The sequence below is a fragment of the Hemicordylus capensis genome, chromosome 10 (assembly GCF_027244095.1).
Source record: "Hemicordylus capensis ecotype Gifberg chromosome 10, rHemCap1.1.pri, whole genome shotgun sequence".
Classification (NCBI taxonomy): domain Eukaryota; kingdom Metazoa; phylum Chordata; class Lepidosauria; order Squamata; family Cordylidae; genus Hemicordylus; species Hemicordylus capensis.
This window is the reverse complement of record NC_069666.1, coordinates 17,534,804-17,561,261: the sequence shown is the minus strand read 5'-3', so window position 1 is coordinate 17,561,261 and position 26,458 is coordinate 17,534,804. Positions and strand designations below refer to the sequence as shown.

Sequence of the window (26,458 nt, the reverse complement as noted above, 5' to 3'; positions counted from 1 at the left end):
GTCAACTCCTGGCAACCACAGAGCCATGTGGTTTTCTTGATAGAATGCAGGAGGGGTTTACCATGGCCGTCTCCCGTGCAGTATGAGATGATGCCCTTCAGCATCTTCCTATATTGCTGCTGCCGGATATAGGTATTTGCCAAAGTCTGGGAAACAGACCAGAGGGTATTCAAACCAGCAACCTCTGGCTTGCTAGTCAAGTCATTTCCCCGCTGCACCATTACATAGCAATAGCAATATCACTTACATTTATATACCGCTCTATAGCTGGAAGCTCTCTAAGCGGTTTACAATGATTTAGCATATTGCCCCCAACATTCTGGGTACTCATTTTACCGACCTCGGAAGGATGGAAGGCTGAGTCAACCTTGAGCCCCAGGTCAGGATCGAACTTGTAACCTTCTGGTTACAGGGCAGCAGTTCTACCACTGCGCCACCAGGGGCTCATATTGATTCATTTGCTTTTACTGTGCTTCCTCCAAGAAGCCCAGAGTGGTGCACATTGTTACATTTATCCTGCCAACAGCCCTATGAGGAAGGTTATGCTGAGAGATAAGTGACTGTCCGAGAGTCACCCAGTGAGTTTCATGGCTGAATGGGGATCTGAACTTGAATTTCCCCAGTCTAATCCAGCGCACTAACCACTATACCGCTCTGGCTCAGAATTCTTTCTGCTTGTTGTTTATTAATAGTAGCCTTCATTTTTTAAATAATCAGGCAGACAGAGTTCCCTAGTGACTTCAGAATGCATTTACTCTCCACAGAAGCAGCCTTTTGTAGCTGGCTTGTGCTTTACTTGTGGCTTGTACAGTTCCGTGTGGGTGTGTCTCTGCGCGCGCGCGCGCGCTTGTGTTAGATAAATCTACATGACTGAAGATTTGTGGTGTTAAGCACCATAAAGCAACCAATGTGTTCCATAGTTCTCTGTATCTCTGCTGATGAGCAATTGAGATTTGTGTGTGGGTGTGTGTGTATTTTGATCCCACTCAATAGCTACAAATCCACACTTTGCCAGTTATTGCTAAAGTACCTGCCTAGTCCTGGTTCTGCCTCTGCAGCTGCCCACAATTGGCTCCAACTCTCCCTACCTGTGGCTCCACCCATCACCTGCCCTGCCTAGCCCTCCCCCCCACCCATCCCAGGAACCACCAGCTGCCACTGCTCTTCAGGGTTTCAGAGAAGGATTCCAGTCCTACCTGGTGATGCCAAGGTTTGAACCTGGGACCTTCTGCATGCTCTAGAATGAGCTAAGGCCTCATTCCCTTCTTTACCAGAAATGTTCAGGAGGCCATGAAAGAGGCAGGGGCATATCAGTCCTGCATGGGCATAACCCCTGCTAACTGGGCAAAGAGGCACCTTTTACCGTGGTGATTCTCTTTATTTAGCAGGGGGAGAGTAACTGGCCCCATCCACCCCCAGCACAGTACTTCCAGTGACTATTGCTGGTGTGTGTCTTATGTTTATTTTTAGAATGTGAGCCCTTTGGGGACAGGGAGCCATCCTATTTATTTATTATCTCTCTGTGTAAACCGCCCTGAGCCATTTTTGGAAGGGCGATATAGAAATTGAATTAATAATAATAATAATAATAATAATAATAATAATAATAATGCACAGGATTTTTAACATCAGCTAGTCCAAAATGCTGTGTTCAGAGCCTTGTGGTCAGTGGTCCCTCTAATTTTTTTCATTTCTGTGCAGAATGAGTTTTGTTCTGGGCGGCAATATCAAGGCAGTGTGTGCACACATGCATTCAACGTGGGGACTTCCTCATTCAACCATGAGATGTGCCACATATGTCCTAAGGCATTATTATTATTGTTTACACAGTCAGACAGGTGTTATTGACTGGTTTGTTTTATCCAGACATCGAGTCCTTCCCAAGGACCTGGGATGGCTGAATTTTATTGTCAATGTTGCTGCTGCTGTTATAGATATCGTCGCAGAATATAGGCTGTTCCCAGTAAAGTTGCTTTTTGTAATTGGCTGATGGTGATTTCTGTGGCCCCTATGGTGTTGAGGTGCTCTTCAAGGTCTTTTGGAATTGCACCTAGAGTGCCAATTACCACTGGGATTATTTTGGTCTTCTTCTGCCACAGCCTTTCAATTTCAATTTGTAGATCTTTGTATTTTGTGATTTTTTCTATTTCTTTTTCTTCTATTCTGCTATCCCCTGGTACTGCTATGTCGATTATTTTAATTTGTTTTTATTTCTTCTTGACTACAGTTATATCTGGGGCATATCAGGGGCATATCAGTCCTGCATGCACAGGATTTTTAACTTCAGCTAGTCCAAAATGCTGTGTTCAGAGCCTTGTGGTCAGTGGTCCCTCTAATTTTTTTCTTCTCTGTGCAGCATGAGTTTTGTTCTGGGCGGCAATATCAAGGCAGCGTGTACACACATGCATTCAAAGTGGAGCCTTCCTAATTCAACCATGAGATGTGCCACATTTGTTGTTGTTATTATTATTATTATTATTATTAATTCAGTTTCTATACCCCCCGTCCAAAAATAGCTCAGGGCAGTTTACACTGAGAAATAATAAATATATAAGATGAATCCCTGTCTCCAAACGGCACACAGTCCAAAAAGGAACATAAGATAGACATCAGTAGCAGTCACTGGAAGGACTGTGCTGTGGGTGGATAGGGCCAGTTACTCTCCTCCCTGCTAAACAAAGAGAATCACCATGTTAAAAGGTGCCTCTTTGTCAAGTTAGCAGGGGTTACTAGCAATATCATGTAGGGATGGGGGGGTTGATTTTTAGGGTGAGGGAGTGCGCACTTTCCCCTCCCTTCACTTTCCCCCCCTGGTGCTCCATTAGCAAAGGGTCAGTCGGGGCGGCAGCGGACCTCCCTGCTGCGCCATTGCCTACGTTCCGGGCATATCCCTAATGTCATGTCCATGAGTAGAGCATGGGTTGGGGAATTCCTGCACTAGTTTTTAACTTTTAACTGTGCTTTTTTGGGGGGGCCTTGGATATCTGAAGGACATCCGCTCCTAGTAGAATCTGCCCTCCTAGGCTGGAGCGGGAGCTGCTCCATGCACCAACACCAGCTGAGGCCTGTCTATCAGGAGACCTGTCTACCAGGAGAGCTGGTCTTGTGGTAGCAAGCATGACTTGTCCCCTTAGCTTAGCAAGGTCTGCTCTGGTTGCACACAAATGGGTGATTTGATGTGTGAGCGCTGTAAGATATTCCCCTCAGGGGATGAAGCCGCTCTGGGAAGAGCAGAAGGTTCCAAGTTCCCTCTCTGGCAGCATCTTCAAGATAGGGCTGAGAGAGATTCCTTCCTGCAACCTTGGAGAAGCCGCTGCCAGTCTGTGAAGACAATACTGAGCTAGGTAGACCAGTGGTCTGACTCAGTATATGGCAGCTTCCTATGTTCCTATCATGATGCATGTATGATGTTGGTCATGACTGACTTGTCCTAATAATTTCAATGCATCTTTCATTGAGTAATTGGTCAGGATACTCTTTTTCTTTTCTTTTCAAAGCACTATTAAGCACTGTCTCAACAGAATTTCCACAGAACTCCTTCTTTTGCCTTTCTATGGAGAGCAGGAAAAATTAGGACTTCTCCAACAGCATCTGGTTCAAAACCAGCAAGCTGCCAAATCCTAATAATTAATTGAACCTTTGCAACTGAGTGGGAGCCACATCCCATTATTATAATTAATTAATTAATTTAATTAATTAATTAATTCAATTTCTATACTGCCTTTCCAAAAATGACTCAGGGTGGTTTACACAGAGAAATAACAAACAAATAAGATGGCAATCCAACAAGCTCTAGTGACCCCAGGTTTGCGAATCACTCAGAAGTATAGTAAATGCAGTAGTTAGATGGCTGTGTGGTTGGGAAGGGACTGCACAACTTTGACCCTCCAGCTCTTGTTGGACTACAACTCCCATCATCCCCAGCCACAGTGGCCAATAATCAAGGATGATGGGAATTGGCTGGGAGGTCAAATTAGTGTAGCCTCGGATTTGAGAAAGCAACTTTAGCCCCACTTCCACCAAGCTTCCGCTTGGCAGGAAGTGGAAGGAAGAGTCTCAGAAACAAGAGCTTTCTTGCAAGCCAAGGCAGTACAATTGTGATTGTGTTTGCCTCAGGCATTTCTCCTCCTGCTTATCTCCAGCCTCTGCTTAGCCTTAGCAAGTGCAGATTCTCCTGAGAATAGTTCTTCTGGCACACACCTCTCCCGCACAAAAGCAGCAGTACAGATGTGTCATAATGCTGCAGGAACAAGCTGTTCATTAAGACAGAGATCTATTTTTGAGGTGCCATCAGCTGTCCACAGCTCCGGCATGGACGCTGCACATAAACCAGACGAGGAGACAGCAAGCAGAAGCTTTTGCCACCTTTGCAAAAGGGTTTTTCAGCCCTGATGTGAGGTAGGAATTGGAGTGTTGAACAGACTAGAAAGACTATCACCTACTGGATGGGCCAAATTAGTTAGCAAACTTACACCACGGGGTTGTTTTGAGGATGAGAGGGGGAGACTGTTTATATATGCCTCTCTGAGCTCTTTGGAGGAGGTGGGGATAAAAATGCAATGAAATAAATAAAAATAGATGCAACACAAAATCTAGTGAAACTAAGCTACACCGTTGAGGTGCTGTCACACTTCCATTGATCTTGCTTCCAGGCTCTGTGATGCTGCTGAATCATCCCATGCCAAGTCCTCTGTTCCACTTCCTGTGTTCCACAGAAAGCAGGTGCCCGAATCGTGTAGGCATCCTGATGTAAGGAAGTTGAAGTCGGCCCTGGGGTGAAATTTAAGGTAGTGGTTCACCGCCACCACCTGCCAGCCACTGCTGCCAGGCTGCCTTTGCTGGGCAGTGCCTGCCTAACTCTCTGCCTGATGATATCACCATGCCAGTTCACTGCCCCACACTAGCATGAGAGCAGACTTGCCTTAAAGGAAAACACTTGGTCTTTCTGGGACGGGGCAACTCTGCACCAGCTCAGTGAGGCAACTGGTGCTGGGTAAGCAGCCAGTGTGGCCCCCAGAGACCTGTGGCCCAGGGCTTTTATGGTGGCCCTGATTCAATGGTGGTCCCAATGTTGCTTTTCCATGCCATGAAGACCGTGCCAGTGACATACAGCCAAGGCTAGAAAGCAGGCTAGAAAGCAGGCTAGAAAGCAGTGACATACAGCCAAGGCTAGAAAGCAGTGGCATTTTGCTGCTTGGCACAGAGCATCCCTCCTTTGCCTTCTCTTCCTCTTTTTCTCCTCAAACCCACACCCCAAATTCCATTCTTCATTACAAATCTCTCCCCCTTCTGTCCTTGTTGGGAGTGATGCTGGTCAGCCCTTGAGAACAGCCCACCATCTGCCAACAAAGTGATCAACTTGGTCTTGTGATCTACTTCAGAGTGCCTCTGAAATCGGCAAGAGTGCATTTCCTTCCCCATCCTGTCCCCAGACCCACATATCAGATCCACAGATCCACACATCAGCTATCCAGATCAGAGGACGTGGCTTGACTTCCGAACACATTTGAACCTTGATTAGGGTTGCCACGTCCCTTGGAATTTAGGGTAGCCCCCAGATTTTGGCTCTTCCATCCGGCTGCTAAATTCCATCTGGATTTACACAGATTTCAAATGTGCCACCTGGATTTTGCTCTGGATCCAATCCCATGGGAAGGCAGAGAAGGAGGGGAAAGTATACAAATCGGCCAAATAAATAAATAAAATACAAATTAGTTGCCACATAATTTACATAATATGTGACTTAGGTCACCTGGATTTGGGAAGCTTGAATATGGCAACCCTTGCCTTGATGCCTCTCTTTCTAAGCATCCATTGCTCTCTTTGGATTTCTCCTTTTCTTTGGGAGAAGAAGCCACCGTAAGTGGCACAGCGGGGAAATGCTTGACTTTCAAGCAGAAGATTGCCGGTTCAAATCCCTGCTGCTACTATATTGGGCAGGGATATAGGAAGATGCTGAAAGGCATAATCTCTTACTGCGCAATAGTAAACCCTTCCTGTGTTCTACCAAAGAAAACCACAGGGCTCTGTGCGCGCCACGAGTCGAAATCGACTTGACGGCACACTTTACCTTTTACCTTGAGAGAAGAGAGAATGGCCTTTCCCTCCATTAAGAACTGTTTACAGTCACTCCAGATACGCCAGCTTCATAAGCACTTTGAGCTCATGGTGTTCAGACTGCACTGGAATCCTGGCTGTCCTCCTGTTTGGATGGCCTCGTCTGCAGATGGCTCTCCTCCAGTCCTTTCATGTTTACTAGGACACTTGGACGGAAAACACAAAGGGAAGGATCCCAGAGGTGGAAACCAGATTCTCCTGTGCAGCAAGACCAAGTACAGCTGGCTTTCTCCTCCTTTGTTAACAGAGTTAACCTAGACAGGTTGGCGCCAAATGAGAGCTGTCTCTTTATGAAGCCCTGAAGTTGTGTGTGTCAGTGTGTGTGCCATTTTTGTTGGGTTGTCCATTCAGTGAATTTGGAACAATTGCGCCTCTTGAAACAGACTGTTCACAGGGTAACTTAGTATCTGGACTTTATCATATTACTCACCTGTCTGAAAGGCACTTGTCATCTAAGGAACCCAACTTTTGCTTGACCCAACGGATGTGGCAAAGTGACATGATGGCATGGCTATTTCTGGGGAAACCTTCTGAGTAACTTTCCACTGATAATAGTGCAAGAGAAGGTCTGAGGATTGGTTCGTATGCATGTTTATGTGGTGCAGGTAGGATTCTTACGGTGCTGAGAGCTGCATTTATTTTATTTTATTTTATTTATCAAATTTGTTCACTCCCCCAAACTTTCATCTCTGGGCAGTTAACAATAGCATAAAACATGTTAAAAACATATACAAAAAACTTAAAACAATTTAAAAATTTAAAAATAAAACAGAGTTTAAAACCTAAATTTTTTAGAGAACGCTTGGGCAAAAAGATGGGTATTCAGGTGTAAGTTATAACTAGCACTTTGTATTTTGTCCAGAAACCTATTGGCAGCCAGTGTAGCTCCATCAGTAAAGGAGTAACGTGATCTCTCCGAGATGACCCAGAGACCGCATTCTGAACCAACTGAAGTTTCAGGACTACGTACAAAGGCAGCCCCACGTAGAGCGCATTACAGAAGTCAAGCCTGGAGGTTACCAACAGATGTACCACTGTTTTGAGGTCATTGATCTTGAGAAACGGGTGCAGCTGGCGTATCCGCCAGAGCTGATAGAAAGCACCCCTGGCCACCGCCTCAACCTGAGAAACCAGGGAGAGGTGTGAATCCAGAAGTACTCCCAGACTGCAAACCTGTTCCTTTTGGGGAAGTGTGACCCCATCTAGAACAGGCAGATCAAAATCATTTCTAGAGTTCTGACTCCGCACAATAAGTACCTCCGTCTTATCTGGATTCAGCTTCAGTTTATTCTCCCTCATCCAGCCCATTACTGCTTCCAGGCAGGCATTTAGGGAGGATATGCCAGCTCCTGAAGAAGTTGACATGGAGAAGTAGATCTGGGTATCATCAGCGTACTGGTAACACCCAGCTCCAAATCCACTGATCATCTCTCCCAGCGGTTTCATGTAGATATTAAAAAGCATTGGAGAAAGTACGGAGCCTTGAGGGACACCATACTTACAGTAAGCTCAGATTTTGAAGAGCAACAATCTCCTATCGACACCATCTGGAATCTATCTGAGAGGTAGGAGCAGAACCACTGTAAAACAGTGCCTCCCACTCCCAACACCCTCAGACATTCCAGAAGGATACTATGGTCGATAGTATTGAAAGACGCTGAGAGATGCAAAAGGAACAACAGAGTCACACTTCCTCTGTCAATTCCCAATTGGAGATCATCCATCAGGCCAACCAAGCCTGATGGATTCTCCACCCCATAACTCACCCAAAAACCAGTTTGAACCAGTTTTCCCCGTGACAATGGGGAAATCACAGGAGTCCCCACCCACGGAACACCACCCTGATCAGAGTAAAAGACCAAATCAAGCGTGTGACCTACAATATGCGTCAGTCCAGAGACCACTTGGGATAGGCCCATAGTTGTCATGGCCACTATGAACTCCTGAGCTACCCCAGACAGATTGATCCTGAAATGAACATTGAAGTCCCCCAGCACCAACAGTCTGGGAGACTCCAACGTGAGTTCTGCGACCAAGTCCGTGAGCTCAGTAAGGGATTCCGCTGGGCAGCGGGGTGATTTGGAGAAGATAGGAGAAGATAACCCCATTATTGGAGTGGGCTTATCCTGAAGGCCATCTAGGTTAAATTTGCCATAGACTGGAGATGGGATTGTGAAGCTGAGATGCTTCTCCAAGATGATAAGATAATGCCTATGAATGCTACATCCACCCCATATCTCCATGCACACAGTGGCAGTCATGGGTGCCAAGTCAAATGGAAGTGTCAGACAATAATCTGAATGCACAAGTAATGCACAAACCTAAAGAATTTGCCATAGAATCAGGCAATCAACAGGAACTAACAGGGCCTTTTGGGCTGTGGCCCCTTGACTTTGGAAAGTCCTCTTGGAAGAATTTTGCCTTGCTCCCTTCCTCAATGTTTTTAAGAAACAACTGAAGACACATCTTCTTAGAGAGGCTTTTAAAAAAAGTTATCTGCTGCCTATAGCTGGTAAGTTTCTTAGAGTTTCACTTTTATTTAGCCTGGTCTTTTAATCTTTAATTTTTTTAAAAAAAATATTCTAGATTGTATCTATTTTATTAACATTGTAAACTGGCCCTGGAGGGGTGGGGTATAAATATTTTAAATAAATAAATAATAGACCAGGCTTGCACAACTTACGGCTGACCCATGAGGCCTTTCTTGGCCCACCGAGTAATTCCCCTCCCTCTCCAGAACTGCTGTGAAAAACACATTTCCCCCCCTAACCCCAGCCAGCATCGGAGCAAAACATTTCATTTCCTACCCCCTTGGACTGGCCTCCACGAGGGAGAGCGCTGTTCCCTTGCCCTCCACCCACCCTGCCTCCATTTGCTTACACATGCTCTTCTGGCATCCGAGTGAAAAATTCCTTCCCCTGCCACCTTGGATGGCCACAGTGAAGGAGAGTGCTGGCTCCTGCCCACCTCACTAACTTCCAAGTGCTTTTCACAACATGCTCTGCTGGTATCTGAACAAAATATCCCATAAGAACAGCCCTGCCCAAGGCCTATCTAGTCCAGCCAGGGTCGGATTAACATAGTAGCAAATGTAGCATTTGCTACGGGCCCTGCGTTTTCTAGGGCCCCGCACGCCTGACTTAAACATCTGCCCCTTCTTTTGCTCTTTATCTGGTGCTCTCTGCTGACTCTCCTCATTGCCTGCTGCTGCCCATTCTCTCGCCTGGCTTGAGGGCATTTAATTAAGCAAGGTCTTCCTGGCACCACGGTGTTGATTGGGTTATCTATTATGTTAAGCAGCATGGGAGGAAGTAGTAAGAACAACAGTAGGAACAGATAGCTTGGAAAGGGATCTCAAAGATAACTTAATTGCCAGGGAGTTGGTCCTTATTTGTTTAAACTGTAAAAGTTTTTAAAAACATACACACAGAGAGTAAAAGAAATAAAAGCAGTTTAGATTAAAAAACTAACTATTAATGCCGGGTGGAAGAAAGGAAGCTTAAAAAGATGCTAGTTGAATGTTGCCAGCGTTTTCCAACTGACTGGGAGAGGGTAAAGATAAACAATGAGAATGTGTACCTGTAAGAGGAAAAAGAAAGTAACTCAGATGCACTGCAAGAGGAGTCTCAAAGTTTAGTGGATCAATTGAGGGGAGCTTGGAGGGAGATTATATTATGGTCTTGTTGGGTAAGGTCACTTATATCCTCCTTTAGTATCTAGTGCTGTTGGGAGGGAATTTGTGATCATTGCTTTTCACGGAACTGCCAAATTTAAGGTGAGCTCCTTTCCTCTCCTCTAGAACTGAAATAACTACTGCTGTGTTGCCAACTTCATTAGCTTTACATGGGGATGCCGTTGAAATTGTCCAAAGATAAATGGAGGCTGCAAACCTAAACACACTTACTAGAGAGTAAGGCTCATTGAGTTCAGTGGGACTTACTTCTGAGTAAACATACTTAGGGTTGCACGGAATGATTTGTGCATTTCCACCTTTTAATATTAAGCATGTTAGTGTAATTTAGATTGAAAGAGGCTGTGCCTCCTGCCAAAAGATTGTCTTTTGGATACTTCTTTTTTCATGGAAGTTGCTAATGCACCTCATCATCATCACATTCATTTGCAATGCATCAACTATTTTTAATATACATCTGCTTTCCTGTCAGGCTTGCACAAGAGGTTAAACGTATATTCTTAATATTGTCAAATGGCCCTTTTAATGTGATGGCTACTGGGATCCAATATGTTCTGCGCACATTGGAATCAAACATCCACTGTTGTGTGCCAAAATTGCTAATAGGTTCAGATTTCTCAAAGTACAGAATTCCTGAGAACCTTTTAATTTAAACATTCAGAGTTTTGTTCCCCACCCCCTTTCTCCTTGTGAAAATAACTCCAAAGGAGAACCCATGGTCAGGAGTCACAAAAGTGTGTGTGGGGGGGGGAGGGGTGTGTTTTGCAAAGTTTGTTGACTGGCTGGCTCAGCTGAGTGGAGGCATGGCGTGGTTGGTGGGGGGGGCACTAGGCAAATGAAAAAATTAAATTACTTTACTATGCAAGTAAATAATTTATGTTTAAATATTTATGTGCATTTTTTAAAATTTGGGGCCCCTTCATAACATATGCTACAGGCCCCACACCAGCTTAATCCGGCCCTGAGTCCAGCATCCTGTTTCACACAGTGGCCCACCACATGCCTCCGAGAAGCCCACATGCAAGAGCTGAGGGCATGCACTCTCTCCTGCTGTTGCTCCCCTGCAACTGGTATTCCCCTGCAACTGGCATCCTAGGAAATACTTGCTACAGCCTTGAGCACTGGGACCTTTTCTGCTGGTCCAAAGTTCATTTTTAAAAATAGAGTGATGGTTTTAATGGAGAGTTAAAAGGAAGGAGTGTGTGTTTGTTATAAAATTCTAGCGACTGATTGTTCTAAAGCAGAAGTTCTCAAACTTGGCAGGGGGTGATGGGATTTGTAGCCCAACATCTGGGGATCCAAATTCGAGAACTCCTGCTCTAAGGCATTACTGTGTAATGTGTTAGTTTTCCAGCTCTGGTTTGTGTGTACTATTCTCTGTACTATGCAGATAATCTGTGCTGTGTGGAATGCGCGGAGATGCTTTAAATCAATTTAACTAGAAGGAAAGTGTGGGAGCTCTAGAAAATGTCTTTTATTGAGTAAGAATATAGTCTCACAGTACCATGTGAATGAAAGCAATGCTAATTAATGGAGAACAGAATTCAGGAAACTAACTCTGTCTCTGAATTAAATGGCGCTTATGTGTCATAAATTCATGGTTGCAAATATGTGGCAAGGCTGCATGTAGCTGGAGTTTGTGTGTGTAGACATCTGTCTGTAAGAATGGACATGCATATCTGTGCAATGTGCAAAAGCCTACTTTTGGGGTCCATTTGTTTCTCCTCATCCCAAATACATAACCATGTCCAAAGCGAAATTTCTGGTAACGTGCTTACATATACCATGCCACTAAACAGCAGTGGAAATGGCTCTTTTAGGCGTGTGCATGTTGTAGAGGAGTATGTCCTACGTCCCCAAACCTTAAGAAGCTTGTGTCATGGTATGTGCAAATCCATCCTCGCCAAGAAGGTTTGGCTGGCTTTTTCCACCTTGTGTCCCGTAACTCTGTCTCCCTGTCTCTTTAGAATGACTCCTGGGGAAAGCAGTATTCCTATGCGCTGTTCAAGGCCATGAGCCACATGCTGTGCATCGGCTACGGGCAGCAAGCCCCGGTGGGCATGTCCGACGTATGGCTCACCATGCTGAGCATGATCGTTGGCGCCACCTGCTATGCCATGTTCATCGGCCACGCCACAGCCCTCATCCAGTCTTTGGACTCCTCACGCCGACAGTACCAGGAGAAGGTAAGCTTTGCAGACAGTGGGGGTGAGAAAACAGCTCACCTTACAAAGGAAGAACGGGTGACAGGGCACACCCAAGAGGACTTTGTTTGTTTGTTTGTTTGTTTGTTTGTTTGTTTGTTTGTTTGTTTGTCATATTTTTATACCGGCTGGTACGTATATCTCTAGGCGGTGTACAAAATTAAAAATATTTAAAAGTCGATACGGATTAAAATATGCAACACAATAAAAACAATAGCACAAAACGATTAAAACAAAATTAAAAATTAAATTAAAAATTATTAAAAATCAAAACAAATTGTTAAATTTAATACTGCTCTGGATTGAGATTAGGGTCTTCCTATTCACACATTTGAGCCATAAGAACTTAATAACAGCCCTTCTGGATCAAGCCCAAGGCCTATCCAGTCCAGCATCCTGTTTCTACAGAGGCCCACCAGATGCCTCTGAGAAGCCCACAGGTGAGCGCATGCCCTCTCTCCTGGGTTCATTCTTGGGTTGCTCCCCTGCAACTGGTGTAGAGGCATCTTGCCTCTGAGGCTGGAGGTGACCTATAGCCATCAGACTAGTAGCCATTGATAAACCTGTCCTCCATGACTTTATCTAAGCCCCTTTTAAAGCCATCCAAGCTGATGGCCATCACCACATCCTGTTGCAGAGAATTCCCCAAACTAATTATGCACTGCATGAAAAAGTACTTCCTTTTATTGATCCTAAATTTCCTGGCCATCAGTTTCATGGAACCACCCCTGGTTCTAGAGTTGTGTGTGAGAGAAAAAATGTCTCTCTGTCCACTCTCTCTATTCGATGCATATTTTTATAAACCTCTGCCATGTCTCCCTGTAGTTGCTTCTTTTCTAGATTAAAAAGCCCCAGATGCTGTAACCTTGCCTCATAAGGAAGGCCCCTGATCATCTTGGTTGTCCTCTTCAGTGCACATACAGTCTCTGTACAGTGTTCACATGTAGTTATTCACATGTTACGTTGAGCGCATATAAGTTAGTATGTTTCCTATTTATATCTTGCATTAGTGTGGGGCTAAGCTCGGGTTCATTTTTAAAATGAGTGAATATACAGTCATTTACACCAAAACGTATCCCTGTACAGCAAAATGTCTGTACAGAGCTGCTATGTTTTGGTATTCTAAGCCCTGAGTCCATAATATTCAAACCACTCTTGGGGGAAGGTGATATGGGAGAGCCGTAATCATTCTTGGGGTGAAACTACAAGTGATGTGGGAGATCCAGACTTTTTTTTTTTTTTTTAAGGTTTAAAAAAATAGATTGGGGGGTGATCAGACTGTAGCACTGGGGAGGTTAAACCTCTCCCTCCCGCTATTGCAGAAGGGAAAATGCAGATAAAATATGTGTGCCTGTTTTTTCTTCTTCTGGAATGAATAGCAGTTTGGGTGGGTGGGTGTATGTGGAGTGGAAGGGAAGCAATTGAGAAAGTAACTTGTGGAGAGGAAGTCAAATCTTCCGGCACGGAGCAGTCAAATGTGTTCAATGGTGGCTAAAAAGAAAGGTCAGGAGTTCCAACATTCAGGGACAGCCCAAGGTATTGTGGGGCCGGAGGCACACCCTATGTTAGGAGCCAGCCCCCTTGCAGGCTTTGAAAGTGGTGAGGAAAAGGGAAAGATCTCCTCTTTGTTCCTTTAGCTTCTTGCAAACTTTATGATCCGTGTGAGGAGAGGCGCTCCTTTCAGAGCTTGCAAGGGTCAGATTGGTCCTGAAGAGCTGCTCTGATGGTGGTCGAAGGGGCATCTTGCCACCCTGCTGATATCTCAGTTATCTGCCACCTGAGGCAGCTGCTTTATCTCACAAAAGGTCAAAGAACATTATTATTATTTTTGAAATGAGGCAACTCAGATTCCAACCAATGCAGAAAAGATAAATCTCTTTTAGATCCCAGTGCTCTGCAACTGAGTAGCCTGGGTTTCTTTACCCAGGCTAGAAGTGAGTGAGAAGGGCCCAAGCACACTTCTACCTCACCTCTCCCAGTCATGTGAACCAGGCCCATAGAGCTGGACAGCAGGAGCTCCCAGCAGTGGGAAATCCCCCAATGCACCACACTCCTTGCAGGGTGCATTGCGGGGTGCGGGAGGCTGCAGCCTGATTTCCCTGACCCCTCACCTGGGGTCTCTTGCACGCTGGTTGTGTGGATGTGCAGTGCAAGTGATCAGAGCCGAGCGCCGAGGACCATGTGGCGAAAGGTAGGTTGTGTCTTCCCCCCACTCCACACACACACACCCCATCCCTACCTGGAACAGTTGTGAGAATGACCTTAAGCACTCTGGTGTATTAGATTTTTAATACTTTCTTAGATTGTGATTTTGGGGACAGGGAGCCTTCCTTCCTTCCTTCCTTCCTTCCTTCCTTCCTTCCTTCCTTCCTTTGTAATCCGCGATGGGAACTTCTGTTGAAAAGCAGTATATAAATGTCTGTCGTATTATGGGTGGGGAATGGTGCAGTGTCCTCTAGGTACCATAGTCTTTCAAGGAATGTGGCCTTCTGTGGATGCTCACGTGATAATTGATAAGAGGAGACTCAAGAGTGCTTTATACTCCAAAGCAGTGGTAGTTTCTGTACGTGCAGGAATTTCACAAATACGTCAACAACAGTCCTGTATGACAACAGGTTTCAAAACACTCTTGGCCAACCAAAGTACCCAGCAGAGAAGCAGCAGAGGAGAGGATGAGGTGTTAGAGATTTTTAAAAAACCTATCTAGAGGAATAAAAAGGTGGGAGGGGCAACTGGGAAAGGTTTGACCAATTGTTTTAGACATTCTGGGTTTCTATGACTGTTTCTATGACTTGCCACTCCACAACATTACTGAATATACCTTGTACAGGGGTTCTCAAACAAGGCTCCTCCAGATGTTTGTAATTAACATAAGAACAGCCCTGCTGGATTGGGCCCAAGGCCCATCTAATCCAGCATCCTGTTCCACACAGTGGCCCACCAGATGCCACTGGAAGCCTACAGCAGGAGTTGAGGGCATGCACTCTCTCCTGCTGTTACTCCCCTGCAACTGGTATTTAGAGGCATCCTGTCTTTGAGGCTGGAGGTGGCCCTCCGACTAGTAGCCATTGATAGACCTCTCCTCCATGAAGTTATCCAAGCCCCTCTTAAAGCCATCCAGGTTGTTGGCTGTCACCACATCATGTGGCAGAGAATTCCACAAGTTGATTACGGCCATTGTGTCTGGGGTTGATGGGAGTTAATTAAAAACATCTGGGGAACCCTCGGTTCTCTATGTAAACCACGTTGAATACTTTTGGTTAAAAGCGGTATATACGTAAATATTTGTTGTTGATTTTGAACCTCTGCCCCCTAGCATCATCAATATTTGCATCATTCAGCAATAACACCACATACAAAATAAATGTCCTGCCTGAGTTCCTTCCAGGAGACAATATCAAGGTTTGTGGTTTTGATGAGCAAACTCCCATTGGATTTATTCAGAATTGGGCCAGCATTTATGAGCATCATTGGAGAACTTCAGGGAGGGAAACCTTGCTTATTCCCCTCTCCCACACCCCACCATCAGAGTTGTTAATTGAGTCATAAATGTTGGTTGCATTATATTAGATTGGAGATGAGATGAGTGTTGGAAACCTGGACAAAAAAATAAACAGATGAAAAACACTTTCTGAGCCTCTACAGAGTAGGGATGTGCACAAACCGGTTCGATGTTCTATTCCTAAAATGCCAAACCGGTTCGGAAACCCCACATTCGAACCAATTCTACCGCAGAGGGGTTGCTTTAAGGCATGGGAAGGGTGCGCTTACCTCCACTGCCTTGCTTCCCCCTCTGCCATTGCTTCAAAAACCGCTGGTGCATGGCAGCTGTATACCCTCTTGCCGCCCCGGTCAGCATAAAACCAGACGTGGTGGGCACATGTGCGTGATGCACGCACACCACTTCCGGTTTTACGCTGACCAGGGTGGTAAGAGAGTGATTCCCCCACCTCCAGGGTGTGCACGAAACCTAGCACAGAGTTTCGTTTTATATTCTGAACTGAAGAGCTTCTTAAGGAAATAAAATTCAATTCATGATACAGCTGAGCATTGTAAGCTGAGCAAATTTGTATTCCAATGTATTTAGATGACTATAGGGAAAGGGGCTGTAATTTAGTGGTAGAGTACCTGCTTTGCATATGGAAGGTCTCTGGTTCAATTTTTGGCATCTCCAGGTTGGGCTGGAGATGCCAGAGACTCATGTATACTTTCCTGGGTGCTTTCCAGACTAGACCCTCCAACGGGGTCAGGATGCATCTCAGAAGTGTGCTTCCACACTTCCTTCGTTGGTGACACAGCCAATGCCTTCCAATGCCTTATTGCAAATTCAATCACTGCGATATAGAGCAAGGACATCATATATCTGGCGTGAAAAAGTTGCTGTTTTTTCGGGTGGTTAGTTGCTGCGAAACTTTTCCCCTTGCTGTTTACGTTCTGAATATGACTTGCCCGAATGGAGTCATTTTGCTGCTGTTCCAGCAGCTAGTCCGGAAAGCACCCTGGAGATGCCAGGAATACTCCTGTATGAAACTTTGGACACCCACTGCCAGTCACCAAACTCTGTATTGTTGTTTGTTTGCGTCCTGCTCCTCATCTTCATCTAGGCTTCTCTCTCTCTAAGCAAGAACCCTTTGAGTGGGGTGCTACTGTCTGAAACAAACCAAAATTGCGGGTTCAGTTGTTGCAGGTTCAGACGTCATTTGAGGCCATGGATAGAACAAGCAAACCAACCTCAAAACTTGGGTTCAGATTGCAGTTTGACTGCTCGAAATAAACTACAGTTTGTTGACTGGCACAGATTCAGACTTAGAAACTCACTAGAGTTAGATGAAATAAACCACAGTTATGCATGATGTCTTAATCTACCCTTTGATCCTCAGTGGCAGCACTCATGAATATTTTTGACCCTCTTAAGTGTTGACAGGCCTTGACATTCCAGGAAACACCACCGGTTCCCCCTCAGCTGCTCCCCTCATTGCATTTGTTAGTATGCAAAGCTAATGCTCATGTTGACTGGGAATGAAGAGATTTACAAATTGGTGCTTTGCAAACTTTCATGCAACCAGCACACAGAAATCTGCAGCTTGGGGCCTCAGATCCTCACAACCCAACCCTGTGGGACCCCAGTGCTGCAGATAACGCAAGCATATGTATTCTTAAAATTTAAAATATAAAATAGTCCTGCCCCCAAAGGCCTCCCAATCTTAAAGAAAAAAAATGTTGCCAAGAAGTAGGTCATAAATTAAAATTGCCCATAGAAATAACAAAGCCCACAGAAAATTAATTGGTGCCCTGACAGCCTAGCAAGCAAGTTATTATTGACAGATTGTAAGCGGCACACAGCACCCAACCCAACCAGAGATAAGTAACCTGTGGTGCTGGAAAAGAGTGCATGCTAAAAGTCACCAATTTAGTCTCCTTGGGAGGAGAAAATGATCTATGAAACCAGGGCTGCACAACTTCAGCCCTCCAGTGGTTGTTGGACTACAGCTCCCATCATCCCCAGCCACAGTGGCCAGTAGTGATGGGAGTTGTAGTCCAACAATATGTGGAGGGCTGAAGTTGTGCAGCCCTGTGTTACTTTAATTGCTCTGAAGGCACCCAAGGCTTCTCTGTTCTTGTGATGGCCAAACTACATGCCCAAGTAATTTTTGTCTTATTTGCGGGGGAATGGGACTTGCAAAGCTTAGTGGTAGAGCATCTGCTTTGCATGCAGAAAGTCTCAGGTTCACTTCCTGACACCTCTATCACCTTGGAGAGCTGCTGCCAGTCAGTGTAGACAATACTGAGCTAAATGACCAAGGGACTAATTGGTATAAGGCAGCAGCATCCTATGCTCTTATGCTAATGAAAAGCAGCCTCTGGTGGGGAGTAAAGGTCCCCTTTACAACTAGTCGGTTTTGACTCCTGGCGTCCACAGAGCCCTGTGGTTGTCTTTGGTAGAATACAGGAGGGGTTGACCATTGCCATCTGCCGGGCAGTATGAGATGATGCCTTTCAGCACCTTCCTATATCGCTGCTGCCTGATATAGGTGTTTCCCATCATCCGGGAAACATACCAGCTGGGATTCGAACCGGCAACCTCTGGCTTGCTAGGCAGGTCATTTCCCCGCTGCAGCATTAGGTGGGGAATGCTTAACCCTTTTCCTGCCTGCTGTTTCCCTCTCTCAATCCAAAAGAGGAACCCCCAAGGGTGCTATAAAAATAATTATAAACTTTTATTCGTTCATATGAACATTCCATATATTTGTGAAACTTACCATTAGCATTTCAGGTTGAAAAAGCTCCTCTTCAATAACAAACCTGTAAGAACCAAGTTATGAATTATTGTAAAACGTTTTTTAAAAAGTGAGAAGTAAAATAAAATAACTACCTAATATATTCATACCCATTTAACCTCCAAGTCTACAAAGGAACTAATTGAATAATCAGTTGTCAAGAATGTCAAGAATGCATAAATAAATATTAAAGCCATCATTAACCTCCAACTTAAAACAATTATAAAATCATGTCAAATTATGTCCAAAGAATGAATATAAAATGAACCAACACTCATTAGCCATTCATTAAAAAGACTGTTATTCTTAAACAAATCTTATTCCTCATCACAGACACTTTCCACATATTTCCCTGCTAACCGGGCAAAGAGGCACCTTTTACCGTGGTGATTCTTTTTATTTAGCAGGGGGAGAGTAACTGGCCCTATCCACCCCCAGCATAGTATCTCCAGTGACTGTTGCTGGTCTCTCTCTTATACTTCTTTTTAGATTGTGAGCCCTTTGGGGACAGATATCTATCTTGTTTGTTTGTTATCTCTCTTTGTAAACCACCCTGAGCCATTTTTGGAAGGGCGATATAGAAATAGAATTATTATTATTAATTATTATTATTATTATTATTATTATTACTTATTGAGGCTCTTCTCACAATTAGTGAGAAGAGCCATGAGGGGGTTTGCGGGGAGAGGGGGCTTAGCCAGATCGTCCGCCCACACAACTGCCGGCTCGATTACGGAGCCGGCTGGGGGCGTTGGGGGCCATGCGGCCCCCGGAAGCTCCAGCGTGCCCTGAGCAAGCGCGCAGGGCATGCTGGCGAGACCCCCGAGCCGGGAGGCTGCTTTTCAGCCTCCCAGTCGGGGGTCTCGTCTTGAATAGCCACGGCGCAGAGCCGTGCCATGGCAACTCACAAGTGAAAAAACCAGGTTTGTGGGAATAGCCTCTTTATCATGTTGTAATCACAGTGGGGAAATGACTTGCTTAGTGAGCTAGAGGTTGCCGATTCGAATCCCCACTGGTATGTTTCCCAGACTATGGGAAACACCTAAATCAGGCAGCAGTGATAGAGGAAGATGCTGAAAGGCATCATCTCATACTGCGCAGGAGGAGGCAATGGTAAACCCTTCCTGTATTCTACCAAAGACAACCGCATGGCTCTGTGGTCGCCAGGAGTCGACACTGACTTGACACTGATTTGACAGCGCAACTTTACTTTTACTTTAATCTTTACCTCCAACTCCAAGATAAGAAGTCTCATCCCCATATTGCAGGTGGCCTAAGGGGGAATTTGAATCCAGAAAGTCCTGAATCATTGCTCAATCACTTAGCCATTACATCAGACCTGCTCAACTGCTGCCCTCCTGCAGATGTTGGCCTACAACTCCCATAATCCCTTGCTATTGGCCACTATGGTTGGGGATTATGGGAGTTATAGTCCAAAAACAGCTGGGGGGCCAAAGTTGAGCGGGCCTGCATTACACTAACCAGCTTTCTCTGAGAGTCTTTAGGTGACAACACAGAAAACCCTCTGCTTATCTGCCCTGCCTTGGCATTGATCCCCTTAGGAAAACTTTCTCAGTCATAGGTCATAGGAACAAAGGAAGCTGCCATATACCGAGTCAGACCATTGGTTCATCTAGCTCAGGACTTTCTACCCAGACTGGCAGCAGCTTCTTCAAGGCTGTAGGCAGGAGTCTCTCTCAGCCCTATCTGGACATGCTACCAGGGAGGGAACTTGGAACCTTCTGCATCCCAGAATGGCCCCATCCCCTAAGGTCCCCAGATATTAGACTACAACTCCCATCATCCCCAGCTCTATTGGCCTTTGAGGCTAGGGGTGATGGGAGCTGTAGTCCATCAACATCTAGGGACCCAAGTTTTGGAACCCTTGTCTTAGGATAAATTGTACATAGATGCTCTCATCTGAATGCAACGTAAGGAAGGCTTTGGGGTTTTTTGGTGCTTAACCTCATAAGACACCTTTAAGATAACTAAATTATCTTCTTTACACAGTACAAGCAAGTGGAGCAGTATATGTCTTTCCACAAACTCCCAGCTGAGATGCGCCAGAGAATTCATGACTACTATGAGCACCGCTACCAGGGCAAGATGTTTGATGAAGAGAGCATCCTGGGAGAACTGAGTGAACCTCTGAGGGAGGTGAGTGGTATAAGAGGAGGACAGCAGAGGTGGTTTCTGCAAGGGAGTAAGCCACAAAGGTGCTTACTCCACTACACTTCAGTTTATTATTTTCCACTGGGTTTCAGCCCTGATGGGAATTATAGAAGCCTTTAGGATTCTAGACAGGTAGAGAAAACTGATTTGAATGTGTTGTCATTTGTGTGTGTTAGATGTGTTTTCAATCATTTTTATCGTATTGGTGATGGCTGTATTTCGGTTCCAGAGCTCAGTGGGACCTGGAACAAGAAAGCAGTTGCCACCACTTCATTGGATATTCTCTTTTTTCTCATGGACAGGAGATCATAAATTTCAACTGCCGGAAGCTGGTGGCCTCCATGCCTCTGTTTGCCAATGCAGACCCCAATTTTGTGACCTCCATGCTGACCAAGCTGCGTTTCGAGGTGTTCCAGCCGGGTGACTACATCATCCGGGAGGGCACCATCGGGAAGAAGATGTACTTCATCCAGCACGGGGTAGTCAGTGTGCTCACGAAGGGGAACAAGGAAACCAAGCTGGCTGATGGTTCCTACTTTGGAGGTAAACTAGCCTCCCGAAGGCTCCAGGCTCTTTGACACGGGTGCTCACTGGCACCACAACTTAAAGCACAGAAATCTGAAAGGCGAAGCCGTTCAGAATTCAAAAAGAGGTTTATATTATTCCTCTCCATACACCATGCCCTGCGCTGTGTCCATGACACAGTCAACACAGTTGACCAACACATAACCAAGTCAACACAGTTGACCAACACATTCCCCCACAAAAGTGTTTGTGAGGAGTTGTCCCTCAAGCTTCCCCACTGTCTACATCCCTCTGCACAACAGCTGTGCAACCTGCCTCCTCGGTTTGAAATTGAACATTCGCTCTAGAGGGCGGTTCTGCAAAGCCCTGTTTTTGGTGCAACTATGCACTGGCTCTTGCATGACACCGACGCGATTCTCACGAGCGAGCAAAACCGGGCGAAGGCAGCCCAGTCCAATTTTGCTCGCGTGTGAGATCTGGTCCACAGCAGCAAACCCGCCTACGTGGCCACCCCCTTAAACGAGGTCAATGGAGCAAGCGCTCCGTTAACCCCATTTAACTGATCATGTGTCAGGTGCGGCTGCTTACAGCCGCTGCGGACACACTCGGGGGAAGGGAGGCGGGGATCCCAGCGTGGTGCATTTCTGGGGCTCTTGGGGGGGGGGAGGCGATGCACAGTGGTGCTTCCCTGTGCCAGACCCCCGGAACTGCTGGGCGGGCCGCACCCAAGTGCAGGAGTGCTGGAGTCAAGCTGCCGCTCATCTGCGTGGGCGATTCGCCTGCCCAGCGACTGGTGAGCGATCAGACAACTGATGACTGATCAGTCTGGCGGGCAGGGGCAGATTAAGCTTTTTGCCACCCTTTTACCTTAAACAAAAAAGGTTTGCTTCCCTCCCCCCCGCCCCAAGGTAAAAGGGAGACTTCCTCCTCACCCACTCCACCCTTGCTGCAGCCACCGCTGCCCACAGAGAGGGGCAGCAAAATTTGAGGAGGAGCAACATTTTGCTGCCGTAGGCAAATGCCGACTCTGCCACTCCATTAATCCACCACAGTCTGCAAGGAGAGCAGGTCAAACCCACTCTCCACACAATCCACTCTCCACACAAACCCACTCTCCACACAAACCCACTCTCCACACAAACCCACTCTCCACACAATGCTTCGCACTGCTTGTGTGAGGCACCTCATTGTTTGTAATACAAACGCTTCTTTAGTCAGGATGTCAATCTGTGTTTTTGTGGCACTAGCCATGCTGTAGGCCAGGCCTGCTCAATTTAGGCCCCCCAGCTGTTTTTGGACTACAACTCCCATAATCCCCATTCACAGTGGACAATAGCCAGGAATTATGGGAGTTGTAGGCCAACATCTGCAGGAGGGCCGAAGTTGAGCAGCCCTGCTGTAGACACAAAAGAAGGGAAGGCAACCCACCAGCACAGACGACGTAACAAAGAACAAATGGTGCAAAGCTATTTATTGCAGATGAACAAGTCCATATGCATGTTGAGGAACAAACCTCTTCTTCAGGGGATATCCCCCGAGGAAGATATTTTGTTCCTCAAAACACATAGGGGCTTGTTCATCATTTGCAATTAATAACTTTGCACCATCTGTTTTTTGGTTCACTAAATCATGCTCCAAGAATTAATAAGGCCTTTTTTGGAGGGATTGTTGTTGGGATCTAGCAATTTTCTCCTGTGCCACATACCAAAAATTCAGAAGGAGTAACCCCTTTTCACACACTGGGCTTAGAGCAGGGATTCTCAATGTTGGGTGCACAGATGTTATTGGACTTCAACTACCATAATCCTAAACCAAAGGCCACTGGGGCTGGGGATTATGGGAGCTGAAGTCCAATGACATTTGAGGACCCAACATTGAGTATCCCTGCTTTAGAGCAGGGCAGAAGAAGCAGAAGAGACTCCTGCTGCGTATATCTTCTCAAAAGCACAGCGCTACATGAACCCTTTCTGCCCTTGAGTCTGGCCTTGAGTCTCGTCCTTCCCCCGGGGCATCTCCTCGTCCCCCTCCAGCACCCAGCTGGCAAATGAAGTGTCAGCTCAGAGTGGACAAGGGCCCTCATGCCCCTCCTTCCCAGTGATGGCCACACCCCCGGCATGTATTGGAAATAATGACCATGTGGTTGTGCAAGTCCCTTGTGCAATTCTGGCATTCCTTGGGGCTTCAGATTGTGTTGCCATTGTGAATGGGGATGATGGGAGTTGTACTCCAACTTTATCTGGGGACCCAGGGTTGGGAACCCCTTTATCAAAGCACTAGCCAGGTGGGCTTGGTGCTTTCTGAACATAAGACACTGTTGTAGGCACCAGGAGTCTCAATTGCATAACTATTTTGTTCACTTCCTGCGCTGTGTTCATACAGAATGTTCCCTTCTTAAATCAGTGGATTTTATCATACATTAACTTTTCTTGTGAAAGCAGGACTTCAACTCACCTGATTCAGTATTTTAAGGGAGTGGCATCTGACATCTTGGGATAATGTTATGTAAGGCGGTAACTATGGATGGATGGATGGATGGATGGATGGATGGATGGATAAATACAATCTTTGACAAAGTTTGAAGCAGAAAACTGGTACTATATGCCAAAGTCTAGATGCCCATTCTTATTTATTTATTAAAATTTTCTTATATATTGCCTCCTTCAAAGACTCAAGGCAGTGGACAACAACAATACCATTAATAATAATAGTAAAAATTAAAGGGCAAATGCCTGGTGAAACAGGTAGGTCTTAAGAAGGGTCTTAAAAGCAGCTAGGGAGGGGGCTGAACGAATCTGCAGTATTGAGCTAGATGGACTGACTAGAAGGAAGCTTTCTATGTACGATTGGTCCATCTGGTTCAGTCTGGTCCATCTGGTCTACATTACCTGTCAGCAGCTCTCCAGGGTGTGATTTTTCCTCGCCCTAGAGATGCTGGGGATCAAACCTGGGACCTTCTGCTTGCAAAGCAGATGCGCGGTCTCTAGGCTATGGCCCCATCCCTTCCCGCAGTACAAGGCAGCTTCATGCATTCATATGATGATATTGCTTATAAATATTGTTAAAGAATTATTTTGAATACGACAAACTATACTATCACTTTTTCTTTTTGTTTCTGGTACTCATTGGGTGAACTTTTGTCCCACAATTTCCACACCTTTCTCCCACATCGTAATTCATTCATCTAATTAGCCACTTGGGTTCTGTCTCAAGATTGTCTGAGGCCTGGTTGGTTCATTCAATGCATGCTAATCACCTCTGCTAAACTAATGGGAGTTGAAGGTCACCTCACCCTTTGCTAAAGCCAGCTCCCACTGGACTAGTGTTGGAAGTGTTTGATCTGACTTACGACCTCTTGACTAGGAGGGGTTATAATTTCCCTTGCTGATTACACAATGGTAAAGGATGCTCGTGACTCATTTCTAAATCTGCTACTGTAGTCTGTGTCACTGCTGTCCCTTCCTCCCATTCCGCAAGTCCGTTGCCTTAATTAATTGTGCTAAATCTGGAGCTTGCCTCCCAGATTGGTGCAGCACTAGTGAAAATATGTTTGTGCTTGCACAAACTGTGGTGACCTCATGTTTTCCCCCTGCTCTTGCCCAAGAATGCAGTTCCGAAAATCCTTGTAGACCACTGTAGATCTTGCACTACTACGACTTAGTTGCACACAAGTAACATTATCAGTATTTCTGCTCATTGTACAAAAGCAGCATTAGTCGGTCAGTATTTCTGCTCATTGTTCACCCCACAGGGGCTTTTTGCAGATATAGAAGCAGAGTGGAAGGTCTTGCTGACCTGTTGTAGCCCTGGATACCATGTAGATAACATAGGACAGAAGGCTATTATTTTGGTGCAGTCATAAGTCCTCCCAGGTAAGGTAACATTCCCCCAAAGGTAACATTTTCATTGCAAACATTTTCAAGACTGTTCCTTTAATTATAGAAATTTGCCTGCTGACCCGTGGCCGGCGCACAGCAAGTGTGCGAGCTGACACATACTGCCGCCTCTACTCCCTCTCAGTGGACAACTTTAATGAAGTGCTGGAGGAGTATCCCATGATGAGAAGGGCTTTTGAAACAGTGGCACTGGACAGGCTGGACAGAATTGGTAAGTGGCAGGTTGTGGCTTGCTTATCCTCCTAACAATAGCATCACCTAGCTCACATTTTACCCACTTGCCAACAAGGATATTGTGGGAGACTATGTCTTATGCCTTGCTGAAATCAACGTAGGAACATAGGAAGCTGCCATATACTGAGTCAGACCATTGGTCTATCTAGCTCAGTATTGCCTTCACAGACTGGCAGTGGCTTCTCCAAGGTTGCAGGCAGGAATTTCTCTCAGCCCTATCATGGAGAAGCCAGGAAGCGAACTTTAAAGCTTCTGCTCTTCTCAGAGTGGTTCCATCCCCTGAGGGGAATATCTTACAGTGCTCACACTTCAAGTCTCCCATTCATTTTCAACCAGGGCAGACCTTGTTTAGCTAAGGGGACATGTCATGCTTGCTGCCACAAGACCAGCTCTCCTGCCCCCAAAAGGCACACAGGAACATAGGAAGCTTCCATATACTGAGTCAGACCATTGGTCTATCTAGCTCAGTATTGTCCTCACAGACTGGCAGCAGCTTCTCCAAGGTTGCAGGCAGGAGTCTCTCTCAACCCTATCTTGAAGACGCTGCCAGGGAGGGAACACAGATGCTCTTCCCAGAGCGGATCCATCCCCTAAGGGATGGATATCTTCCAGTGCTCACACATCAAGTCTCCCTTTCATATGCAACCATATTGGACCCTGCTAAGCTAAGGGGACAAGTCATCAAGATATACTATGTCCAAAGCAGTGTTCCCCTCTAAGGTGTGCGCATGCACATACTTTTTTTATGTCCACTCAGTTAATTTTAGATCCTGCTCAGGTTGAATCAGGAAGGCCCCACTCTGAATGCCTGTGTGCACACCCTGCCATGATACTGCCATGCAGAATAAAAATGATTCTACACACAGATGACAAAAATTAACTAGAGGGAGCATGGGTCCAATGTGTTGCCATGATCTACTAAACTAGTAACTATCGAGGAAGGAGATGAGGTCAGTCTAGTGGGGCTTTCTTGGCAAATCCATTTTGGCTTCTACTAATTACCACATTCTCTTCTAAGTGCTCATAGATCGACTGCTTCTGTCTATTCTAGGAGCTTGCCAGATATTAAGGTCAAGCAAATAGGTCTATACTTCCTTTACTCCTCCTTTCCCCACTTTTTAGGGACATGTATTTTACAAATTTTGTTATACAACCCACTTCTAAATTTTTAGGACACATCTGATATTCAATTCATGATAAACATGCTAAGGAAAAAATGTGTTGGTGGTTGGCTGATGTCGATCCATATATGACATATCAAACTACTTTATTTGCATAAGTGACTAAGTCTGTTTGCATTGCATTTCTGGAAAACAGTGCTGTAAATTGTAAAGGAGATTTTTT

The 26,458-nt window shown here is 45.6% G+C and overlaps 1 protein-coding gene across 2 annotated transcripts in view; it reads left to right on the top strand.

Annotated features, from left to right (window-relative positions):
- Positions 1-26,458, top strand: part of HCN4 (hyperpolarization activated cyclic nucleotide gated potassium channel 4) — a 99,926-nt gene that overhangs the window by 59,610 nt on the left and 13,858 nt on the right. For both annotated transcript variants that reach the window (XM_053272908.1, XM_053272909.1), the window contains exons 4-7: positions 11,776-11,994; positions 20,301-20,447; positions 20,765-21,005; positions 24,927-25,091. In XM_053272908.1, the coding sequence (XP_053128883.1) occupies positions 11,776-11,994; positions 20,301-20,447; positions 20,765-21,005; positions 24,927-25,091 (772 nt within the window). The remainder of the gene's footprint in view (positions 1-11,775; positions 11,995-20,300; positions 20,448-20,764; positions 21,006-24,926; positions 25,092-26,458) is intronic.